A 12,709-nucleotide genomic window follows, 5' to 3' on the forward strand; every position below is an offset into this window, starting at 1 on the left:
TTAATTTTTATTATTTTTTTACTTTTTTTTCTGGGGCTACGGCCCCCAGACCCCCGTCTATGTGGGGGCTCCAGCCCCCACACCACCGGAATTATTCAGCTGAGAACAATACCAATAAACAATAGTTCATTTTTTTTAATTTTTCGGTTTCGTATTGGGTTTCGTAACCCAGAAAAACCTCGCAACCACGTGATATCAAAACACCACAAGTAACAAGTGCGGTACAAGGTGCCTCGTGTTTCCAGTGCCGTTAGGTACGTGGCACGGGTGGCACGCAGTGCGTGTTCTCCCGTGCCGGCTGCATCCGTCTCTTAAGGAGATCATGTGACGATAGGCGGAGTCAACAGCCATCAATCACGGCTGTATCGCTAGCAGTCTGGAAGGGATACCCGTTTCTGAATCTCTGCAGCCTAAATAAATTTAAGGCTGAGCTGGACAAGTATTTGGAATGAATGGAAGGGTAAAATTGGAGCTTTTTTTTGGCTGATGCTGCATAAGCTTGCTTTCTTGCATCGCAAGCCTCTGCTAATGCTAATGGTTTTTTTTTTTCATGAAAACCCCAAACACAAGAAGTATTACAACCTATGGTACTTAGTAATGTGCATGGGTTGAAAAGATGAAAGAGGATACTTGCCGACATTAGATTTAGAATGGTGTTGACGCACTTAAAAATGCAGATCTTAAATGGTTGTCATGCTATAAAAAATCCTTCTGAGATCAACCCTTGATATTTAGTGTGTAATGCATGGTTCAGATGGCTTGTAAGCATATCATAATAAAGAGCACTACTGACAGTTATCTCCTTCATGTAATTCTCAAACTCCATTTTTGTACTGAAATATGATTAGTACTACATTCCTTGTAGCTGACATGACTCAAAATTTCTTCAACCCTGCGAAGCAAGAATGATGTCAGTCTGATTACTTCCAGGCTGAAAGTAATGCACCCGTCCTGGAGTCACCATGCAATCTAGAAAATTATTTCTCTTTGGCTTCCCATCAAACTAGGCAAAACAGTGCTGACATCTGGGTGCTAATGATGTCAGTTTTAACTGGCTTGACTACTTCCAGGCTGAAAGTAATGCACCCGTCCTGGTGTCACCATGAAATCTAGGAAATTATTTCTCTTTGGCTTCCCATCAAACTAGGCAAAACAGCACTGACATCTGATGACATCTGGGTGCTAGTTTCGTGACAAACTGTTTCCATCAAAAAACCAGTGCAAAGTTCAAACCTGTGCTATGGCACCTGAACAGACTTGTATCCTGCTTTCATTTTTCATGTCCAGTTGGTAGATGACTGCACAGGCTTGTATCCTGCTTTCATTTTTCATGTCTAGGTGGTAGATGACTCTCATCAACCAGAGAATACCAGTACTTCGCTTATTGGAGGCTTGAAGTGGTGGAACCTATGCTTAGTCACCACAGCAAAATTCCGGTCAACCCTAACCCCATCTCTTCCAACATGCAGTATGATTGATGTCCTTTGAGGTTATGATGAACACCACGGCGAGATCCAAACTTCCTTACATTTCGAGGTTACAGCCCTAAAACAGTGTTCGCAGCCCAGCTGCTAGTTAGTTAGTACACTGGACCGAACCTATTGGTAACTCTCTAGGAGGCTTCTAGATCAGTTAGTGTATAATCTTATTCCCACTACTCTGCCAGATAGACTGGAGAAGCCAAAGTAGTGTATGTCCGGGAGTGGGACATTGCAAAGCCACATTATGTCAAGGATCTGGGTATATTCTTACCATGTGTATGCTAATCCAAAAATTTCATTACTTCATACAGCATGTCCCCCCCCCCAATTTTTCTTCCTATTGAAGTAGAGATAATGATGTTAAATACACCATGAATAATGTTGAATAATGATATTGAATACACCTTGAATACACCATGAATTATCAAAGTAATAGAGCAAGCTTATCGGCTAAAAGATCTAAACCTCCCAAAAACTTCCTAGTTCATTTCACAAATATACGTAGTCTTAGTTCTAATCTCAACGATGTCCATTTCCACTTACAGTCTGCCAAACCCCATGTACTTTTTCTGACAAAATCTCAGTTACCGGTTGATTCAACCACTCCTCATCTCAGTTGATCAAATTATTTGCCGTACGATTCCTTTCGCCTCAAAGGTGGTACTTGTACATATGTTCATTCAAATTCATCTGTTGTCTCTACAGTTCTCCCAAATCCACTAATCACTTGGAACTCTTTGACTTCCTTTGACTTTCTCTTTGCAACTTGACTTCCTCCTGTCGAATTTTTCTTGGTGATTTTAATGTTCACAACTCCAGCCGGCTTCCATTTCCTAGTCACACCGACCCAGCTTGTCGAGATGCTGAGGCTTTTTCAATTACTAATGACCTCGTACAGATTGTTCATTTACCTACCAGAATCCTAACCATACAGCCAACATGCTTGATCTTTTTCTCACAAACAACCCTTCTAAGTACATGGTCGAAGTGAGTGGTCATTTAGGCACCTCAGATCACAATTTGGTGATAGTCTCTTCTCCAATGGAGCCTTTATCTCATGGCTATTCCCAACCTAGTGTTGTTTGGCATTGCAAGAATGCAAAATAGGATGACCTGCGAGATTTCTTTTCTTTGTTTCCTTGGTCGGGTTACTGTTTAAAAACTTCTGATGTCAACATTTGCTCAAATCGTGTCAGTGAAATTATTCTTGTAGGAATGGAATCCTTTATCCCACATTCCACCTTAAAATCTCTTCCTTTATCTAAACCTTGGTTTTCCAATAAACATGCTAAGGTCGTTCAAGAGCAGAATTCTGCATATCGTAATTGGCTTGTTTCTAATTCTTCAGTTTCATTTTCTGCCTACACCAGAGTTCGCAAGAATTGTAAAGCAGTTATTAATCAGTCCAAATTAGGGCTTACAATACTGGGATCTGGGATCTCAAATACCAGGATCCCAGTAATTTTTTTCCGCTACTGAAATACCAGTATTGATACAAAAAAATAGAGGTTTTTTGGTACTAATTTTAAAAAAATATGCTTATAATTTAATCACATAAAGTTTTTAAAATCACCTTTATGTGATTATGACATCATTATCTCTACTAGCAAATGTTCGTAAATCATCGATAGGACACCATGCAACATTCCAACCTGTCCACAATTCTCAGACAACTTCATGTCTGACCGTATCGTAACTACAAAGTCCCGTTCCTCCATTACTGAGTTTAGTTCAACTCCACCAAGTGTATAAGTTGTTTTGGGGTTGCTGTTCCTGAGGTGTAAAACCTTGCATTTTGCTGAATTAAAACATATAGCTGCCAGTTTTCTGACCATCCCGGAAGTCTATCTAGGGCACTCTGAAGAAGCTCTGCTTGGCGGCGATCATTAACTACTCTACTGATCTTTACATCATCTGCTAGTTTAGACAAATTTCAACATCATTAATTACATTTCTTTTTTTCAACTTCACTTCCATAATATCTCATTTTTATGTAAATATCGATGCAAAGTAACTGTTGAGTTTATCTGCAACTTCAGCTGTGGTATCTAATACTGTCCCACGTCCATTACATAAGGGTCCAATCTGATTTGTCCTTCTGTTCTTTGCATTTATCTATGTGAAAAATTCTTAACTGAGATCTTTGCTATCTCCCAGACTCAGTAAAGATACTATATTGAAAATTATACTTCACTTAATAAAACATCTTTCTCCTTCAGAAAATGATTAACATAATTCAACCATGGAAGACCAACATGGAACAGAACATCAATGTTCCGCAAATTCTTTCCAAAATAAGGAATTGCCTGACTCCAATGAGATTTTAAAAGATCAACTTGAGTCGGAAATTAATGAAATACTTTTAACTATTTTTGCTAAAAAAGTTCAAAGCATAGAAAATATGGACTGAGATAGTCTACGATTCTCTCAGTACCAGAATGGAATCCGAAAGGGTGCTTTCTGAAGCTAATCAAATATGTACCAAAATTAGATCCATTTTAAACAATCATACTATTGATTGCTTATGTTTCTTAAGAGCTCACTTTATTTGGACAGGTAGTGGGGATGCTTAAACATAAATAAACTTTGCAGTAACAATATGTATTTTTTGTTTTTAGAATAACTTTAATGATTTTCAATGATTTTTAATTTTAATAATTTTTTTCAGAATATTTATTATTGCCATAAAAGTTTATTTAAAACATGAATTAAAGTAATTACAGTACTTGTTTTTTTCCTTACTTTATTGCACCTAATTGTCATCAACATTTATTGAGAAAAACGTTTTTGGAATACTGGTATCCCAGTTTCATAAATTAAAAATACCGAAATACCGTTATTAAGATTTTGGCCGGTATTGTAAGCCCTAGTCCAAACTGATTTTGAACAGGCTAAGAGTAGAAAACTTGCTTCTTGCCCTAATGGTAGCCGAGCATTCTGGTCTCTTGCCAAAGCTATTGGCCGCAACTCTTTCCCATCTCTGCTCCCACCTCTGTCAAAAGCAGATGGTTCAGTTGTCACTTCAGCCAAGGATAAAGCTGACCTGTTAGCATCCCATTTTCCTTCCAACTCATGTATTAATGACCTTGGTAAAACATCTCCCACCATTCCCAACATGCTCTATTCAATGCCTCCTGCTCATATCTGGTAAATATGGGCTCGGCACACCCAGGGTCCTTAGCTGGACATTAGCATTAGCATTAGTAGAGGCATTTGATGCAAGAAAGCAAGCTTATGCAGCATCAGCCAAAAAAAAAAAAAAAAACCCCACTTCCACTTCACCCCTCTGTTCGTTCAAAATACCTGTCCAGCTGAGCCTTAAACTTATTTAGGCTATCAACCTCCACCACAAGGGATGGAAGTCTGTTCCACCAACCAACCACCCGCTGGCTAAAGGCAAATTTCCGCACGTCTATCCTACATCTGTCTTTCCTCAATTTGAATTTATGCCCTCTCAGGTGATTTTTCTGAGCTAGAGGAAGAATCCCATCAGCATTGAGCATGCTTAAACCATTCAAGGCTTTGTACACCTCTATCAGATCACCTTTGGTGGTGCCTAGTCTCCAGACACTGTAATTTGCAAAACTTAAGCCTTTCTTCGTAAGAGCACCCCTTTGTTCCATTCACTAGTCTTGTTGCCCTTCTCTGTACTCGTTCCAGCAGCTCTACATCCTTCTTGAAATGAGGCCTCCAGACCTGTATACAGTACTCTAGGTGTGGCCTGACCATCGCCTTATACAATGGAATAATCACCTCCTTATCATTCATCATTCTTCATCAGACATCATCATTCTTCTCTTTCTTGGTGATTCCCTTCTACTTCTGACTCTTGTTCTCTCTCTCTCTCTCTCTCTCAGGGTAATTCAGAATTTTTTTTTTTTTTTTAACCGGTGCAGAAAAAGCCTCAGGTTTCCTTGCACCATATGGCTAATAATAAAAAAAATAAAATGAAAGAATGTCAGAAGGAATTTGACAAAACTTAATGCTAAGAAAGCTCCATGTACCGATGGTATTTCTCCACTTGTTCTCAAAACCTGCACTCCTGAACTTACCTCCTGTTCTTTGCTGCCTTTTTTCAATTTCTTATTCCAAAGGTGTTTTTCCTCCTGCTTGGAAATTTGCTTATATCCAGCTAGTTCCTAAAAAAGGGTGACAAATCTCTCCCATCCAATTATCATCCCGTTACAGTTACTTCTACTCTTTCTAAGTTAATGGAGAAATCAATTAACTGCCAAATCTTAAACTATCAACAAACCTTCCACCTGATCAACGATTGCCAGGATGGATTCTGTCAGTGTCGATCCACTGGTGACATTCTGGCTTATGTTACCCATTTATTATGAATCAACAGGGCTTACCTTTATTTTTTGATATAGGAAGCTTCTTTTCCAACTCTCCTTGTCCAACTCGCTAATAATTCATGGGGAAGGCGATACCAATTTTGCAAAACATTGTCCTAGAGTTAGATTTTGGAGGTCTAAACGGGCTAATAATTAAGGATCGATTTTTCTTTTTGGTCCTGTGGCTGGAATTTTGAGTTAAATTTAGGGGTCTAATAATTGGGTAAGGGGTAGGGGTTGGGGGTTATTCTCTACATTCCTCGGAATGTAGAGAATAACCCCCCCACCCCTACCCCCCACTCCGCCCCTTACCCAATTATTAGACCCCTAAATTTAACTCAAAACTCAAAAAGGAATGTAGAGAATAACCCCCAACCCCTACCCCCCCCACCCCCGCCCCTTACCATTCCAGCCACAGGACCAAAAAGAAAAATCGATCCTTAATTATTAGCCCGTTTAGACCTCCAAAATCTAACTCTAGGACGTTTTGCAAAATTGATATCGCCTTCCCCATGAATTATTAGCGAGTTGGACAAGGAGTGTTGGAAAAGAAGCTTCCTATATCAAAAAATAAAGGTAAGCCCTGTTGATTCATAATATAATAGAATATAGGAATTATCGAGCACGTAATAGCTCTCTAGTATCAAATCTATTAGTTACCCATTTATGGACAAATTCAAATGGAAGAGTTCTGTGAAACTCAAGCAGTTGCTCTTGACATCTCAAAGGCTTTCGATTGTGTTTGGCATAAAGGTCTTCTAAACAAGCTTCCAAAAAATGGTTTACCAACTGTTTTTTTTGTAATTGGTTATACAGTTTTCTCTCTGACTGCTCAGTGAGGGTGATGGCAGATGGCTCTCTTTCTCCTAACTTCTCCACTAATGCTGGTGTCCCCCCTCCCAAGGTTCAGTTCTTTCTCACACTCTTTTCCTCTTGCATATTAATGACCTTCTTCCACTGACTGGGAATCATATCCATAGTTTTGCTGATTATAGCACATTGTCTTTCACTTTCCAGTTTGAGAAACCTTGCCCTGCTTGATCAGCTTCAACTTCTCAAATATCCACTACCAATTCCTTAAATGCCAATCTCCAGGTAATTCTCTAGTGGAACAAAGACAGCTGAGTTAATTTCAATCCTTCTAAAACTGACTCCTGTCTTATATCTCACAAAAAAGGATTCTTCTGCTTCTATGCTTATCTTTGGTGACACTCCGATTTCTAGACAAGATGATATATCTCTTTTGGGGATTACCCTGACTTCTAATCTCTCTTGGCACGAGCACATTACAAATGTTGCTTCCTCTACATCTGAAAAAAAAACTTGGCTTTCTCTTTGGTTCTTTCTGTTACTTTTCTTCCAAACAGCTGTTCACTCTGTACAAATCGCAAATCCATCCCATCATGGAATATTGTTCCCACATCTGGGGCACTGCTCCAAAACCTCTCTCAAGTTTCTAGATTCCACCAGAAGAGGGCAGTTGGTTAATTAATGACTCATCTCTAACAGAGTCCCTCCACTCTCTGTCTCTTAGAAGTAGTGTGTCTGCTGCATGCCTTTTTACAGATACTTCCATGGACACTGTTCTTCTGAATTAGTTTCTATAATTCCCGCTCTCTCTTTCAAAACAGTCCAAACACATGCCAACATCCATTTACTGTACAACTTCAAACTCACAGAACCAACTTTTCATCTTCCTCGTTTATTCATCCAACTGCCTTTTTCTGGAACAACCTTCTTTCATACATATTTCCTGAAAATTACAGTCTACAGAAGTTCAAGTCCAATGTCAACAAATATCTTCTTTCGTCTTCTAAGCCTCCAACCCATGCATGGTACTAAGTACTATAGGTTCTAATATCTCTCGTGTTTGGGGTTTTCATTAAAAAAATAAATAAAATTTGAACCAACTTCAAAACTTGTTGGATTTTACATCCCATAAATACACAGAACAGAAGAGCCAGTTTCTGGACACACACACACAGTACAACTGGCCAAACTACTAGTGCCACAGTTACTTCAAGTTGCTGTACAATCTATACATCCCTGCCACTTTCCCTACAAAGGAGTTCACTTATTAGCATCTGTTACATCCAATTAATTTTTAAAAAAATGCAGGAGTTTTTTTAATTAGTTGGTGACACTTTAAGTTTGAATCTATTAGATACAGGTTTAAATTAAGTCCTCTTTTAATTAGTAATGAACTGAAAGGAAAGGAGGAATTTATACATCATTTCAAGAAGGAGGAAAGCACAAGAGAGTATATGATCCCAGTCTCTAAATCAGAGAAAACAGAAAACAGCAAAAAAAAAAAAAACAGTTAAATCTATTAAATACTTCACAAGCAATGGAGGGTTAATGATGTAACATCAATTTCAGAAACAAAACTTACCCATAACTGTTTGTCTTGACTCATCCTTCATTGATAATAACTGCTCTCTAGAAAGAAATTTCATTAAACATAAGCTATATTTACAATAGCTTGATGAAATTAAATAAAATACTCTCAGTTTTATAAGTTTCACCAATTTCTAAAATTTAACATATAAATTTGCCCAGAATAACAATCTATTATGTATTATTTTACTACACGAGAGAGAGAGAGAGAGAGAGAGAGAGAGAGAGAGAGAGAGAGAGAGAGAGAGAGAGAGAGAGAGAGAGAGAGAGAGATCTTTTAGTTCTTTCATAAGTAGTCGATTAACAAGTTGCCATCTTTCTAAAATACTTTCATCCCCCTCCCCCCCAAAAAAACAATTCAGAACTATTTATTTAAAACAGTTCACTACTCTGCTAAGGAATGCTGCTTTTTTTTTGATAATGTGACACCATTTTAAGAATACAAAGTTAATTACATTTTGGAGCAGCTATCATCCTTTAAGGTGTTATTGTTGCACATGCTGGTACTAACATTCTTTATGAATAGGAGATATAAGGACTTCTTTAAGTACAAGGAAATGTTGAGAAAAGTCATGAGTTAGGATTAAATATGAAAGTGTCTGCAACTCTGAGTAACTGTTCTACATCAGAGTAATTGTTCTTCTCTCATACCAAGAGTTTTTTATTCAAGCTAAATAACTGCGAAGTAGCTTTTAGGGATGGGAATACCAGAAGTACACCAAGTTAAGTGGAAGCTAAATGATTTTGTAATAACTGAGAAGAGAGTAGAAGAGAAACTGTTAAAGCTAAAAGTAAATAAGGAACCTGGGGCTGATGGGGTCTATCCAATTATATTAAAAGTAGCAGCAAAAAAAGGTATGCAAACCTTTAGTCATAATTATGAGAACATCCTCAGTTTTAGGAGAAATCAAAGAGTGAACTGGGTAATTACAGACCTGTAAGACTGACTTCTGTTCCAGGGAAAATAATGGAGTTGCTGGTTAACAAGGCAATTGTGTGTCATCAGACAGGTGCCCAAATTTATTTTTAATTTCTGCAATTTTTTTTTTTTTTTTTTAAATTCTGTTTAAACGGTGTGAATATATTTCATAATTTCTTAATGGAACTGAGTACTTATTGTATGCATTTTAAATTTTAATAAGAAATTAAAAATTTTAGAACATGCCATGGTTATTGCAGCTATTAATTTCAAAAAAGGAAAAAAAAAATTAATTCTGCTGAAAAACACACACACATGGCAGAAAATAGAAACAGTCTTATAGACTCTTCCATTTTCCAATTTAAAATACTCAAATTACTATTATCGATACTATTAGCCATATCTGTCTTCCGATTTATTTTAAAAAATTATTTCAAATATGATGCACTTTTGCAGCATGTGAAATTTAAACCTACATACCTTGCTTCCACATTGTAGCAGCCATTTTGACAGAATACTGGATATTATTTACTAAGTGAAGATAAAATAAATCTTTTAAAAACAACTAAGGTAAGACTGTAGTTAATTGAACTAGTGGGACAAAAAACAACTAACCTAAAACTTTTAACAAACACAGCATGAGTGCTTGTTTGGTACCATGCTACTTTTCAAGCAAAAAACCAAATAGTTGCAATGATGGTAGCAGGTAACCTGATGGATTCTTGCATGCAATTTCTGTACAAAAATTCTCAAAAAAAAAAAAAAAAATCAGTTCAAAACCACTGCAATAAAAGTTTAACTATATTAAGAGAGGTAGAAAAAAATTTCAGATTTTTAATCTTTAATAGAAATGCTATTTTTGAGAGTCATTTGTCAGATGATCTGCCACTGCTGTCAGATTAAAGAAGTAATGCAGAACAATCTAGATAAATTTATATTTCAATAAAACTTTCATTACTGTTCCACATAAAATACCACTGTACAAATCGGAACAGTGTGGCATTAGATTCAAGTAACTGCTATGGATAAATGGATGGTTGAGCAACAGGAAACAGGGTGGTTATGAATGGGCACCACTCTTCTTGGGCTAAAATTATTAGTGGAATTCCTGAGGGTTTGATTGTTTTCAATATTTATTAATGATATTTGTGAAGACATATCAAGATTTTTGTCTAAGTTCACACATGATAGGTTCATGGGTAACGACATGAGCCAAGGTTAGCTTACTACTGCAACAAGACCAAAAAGCATTAGATGAGTTGAAAAGTGGCAAATGATGTTGAATATTGATAAATGAAAGGTACTGTATATTGGCAGCAGTAATCCCAGAATAACATGCCAATTGAAGATCAAGGTATTATTATTATTATTATTACTAGCCATTATTGCAAGGAAGCCTGAGGCTTATGTTGCACCAGCTAAAAAAAAAATTCCGAGTTACCGTGAAAGAGAGAGAGAGAGAGAGAGAGAAGTAGAAAGGAATCACCAAGAAAGAGAAGAATGATGATATCCAGCTCAGGACCCTGGGTGTGCCAAACCTATACTCAACAGATGTGAGCAGACAGGTTAGTAGGAGAGCTCAGAGTTTTTGTTCACAATATACAGGAGACAAGGAGATGACTGGTCCCATTGTCAAAGACAATGGTTAAGCCACATCTTGAGCATGGCATGCAGATCTGGGATCTTCATTTTAAGAAGGATGTGGACCTCTTGGAACAGGTGCAGAGAGGAGCAACCAGTTAGTGAAGGACACAAAAGGGTATTCATACCACAAAAAACTTCAGCGTTGCAAATAGCAGCACTCTGAAACTAGAGCATAAATGGACTGAGTAACTGAAATGGTGACGGCATACTTACTCTTTCTTGGACAACACTCATAAAAGAACAGACTAAAATTGGGGAAAAAAAAAATAGACGTGAAAATTTTCTTGCAACCAGAGAGTAACTGATTATTGGAACAAACTCCACGATCTTGTGGTGTGGAAGTGGGTAGTTTAAATAAATTTAACAAAGAATTAGATCATTAAAGGGAACAGACGGATGAGGTATTTTTTTTGGCTGATACCATAAGCTTGCTTCCTTATATAATTTTCCACTACTATTTACACTGATCAGTTCTGTATTCATCCATCTCAGCATTCTCTTTGTGCTATATTTTCCTAATGGTGCAACCAGTTTTTGACTATGGGAATAATATGAAAGAGGTATTTCCCTCTCCCCTGGCAAGTGCAAAGTAATTGTGCTTCCTTGGATCATTGTTATATTTGACAGAGGCCATGTGCTGTTTCATACTGTCACCGTTGTCTTTCCTGAAATTAAAGCCCATGCCGTAAGAACAGCGACTCTCTCTCTCTCTCTCTCTCTCTCTCTCTCTCTCTCTCTCTCTCTCTCTCTCTCTCTCTCTCTCTCTCTCTCTCTCACACACACACACACACACACACACACACACACACACACACACACACACATCATCATCATTCAATTTAGCAGTCCTGTAACAAGATCCTATCTTGCCATCCTAGATTCAGAGGAAATGTGACAGACATTCTCTCAGTTGTCACAGACATTCTCTCAGATATGCCAGACAAGCTGTACTTGATACCTGGGAGTCTTAATAGGTGGTAGATGACTTTCATCAACCGGTGAAATACCACCACTTTGCTTATTGGAGGCTTGAAGTGGTGAAACCCATGTTTAGTCTCTAGAGCAAAGTTTCCGGCATCCCCCCCCTCCCCCCATACTTCTCCTTCAACCCATGCACAGTACTAAGTACTATAGGTTTTGATATCTTTCGTGTTTGGGGTTTTCATAAAAAAAAAAAAAAAAAAGCCTAAAATGCTGATGGAACTGATATTCGGGTGACACTCAAGTCAAGTGGACCCAATTTCGGCAAAATCCGGACGGTCTGTGACAGCCAAATCCTCTGCTTGCACCTTCGCGATGGTGGGACTGTTAGTAATCCTGAGTATAACCTCCATGCACAAGTACATGGTGGGTGACCACCCAGGTGTGAACCAACGTAAGCAGGGGTTGAGGTGTGGCATCCACACGGAGGAACACCGCCCCTCTATGTTACCAAGCAGTACTAGGTGGTAGATGACTCTCATCAACTGGTGAAATCCCACCACTCTGCTTATTGGAGGCTTGAAGTGGTGGAACCCATGTTTAGTCTCTAGAGCTAAGTTCCAGTCACCCCTTCCCTATCTCTTCCATCATGCAGTATGATTGATGACTTTTGAGGTTATGATGATCGTCGTGGCGAGATCCAATATTCCTTACATTTCGAGGGTACAGCTCTAAAACGGTGTTCGCAGGCCGGCCGCTAGTTAGTACACCGGACCGAACCTATTGGTAACTCTCTAAGAGGCTTTCGGATCAGCTAGTGTATAATCTTGCTACCTCTACTATGCCAGATAGTGACTGGAGGGAGTCCGAGTAGTGTGTATGCGGGGAGCATTGTCGAGGCCACATTATGTCAAGGATCTGGGTATATTCTTACCACGTGTACGCCATATCCAAAAATTTCATTACTTCATACAGCATGTCCCACCCACTTTTTCTTACTATTGAAT

At 38.2% G+C, this 12,709-nt stretch overlaps 1 protein-coding gene across 1 annotated transcript in view; it reads right to left on the minus strand.

Moving 5' to 3' along the window:
* TBC1D23 (TBC1 domain family member 23) overlaps window positions 1-12,709 on the minus strand; it is a 249,771-nt gene that overhangs the window by 141,515 nt on the left and 95,547 nt on the right. The window contains exon 7 of the mRNA XM_090381875.1: window positions 8,214-8,260. Coding sequence (XP_090238001.1) covers window positions 8,214-8,260 — 47 coding nt within the window. The remainder of the gene's footprint in view (window positions 1-8,213; window positions 8,261-12,709) is intronic.

This window comes from Mastigoproctus giganteus, chromosome 9 (genome assembly GCF_048544385.1).
Source record: "Mastigoproctus giganteus isolate SK-2022 chromosome 9, ASM4854438v1, whole genome shotgun sequence".
Lineage (NCBI taxonomy): Eukaryota > Metazoa > Arthropoda > Arachnida > Uropygi > Thelyphonidae > Mastigoproctus > Mastigoproctus giganteus.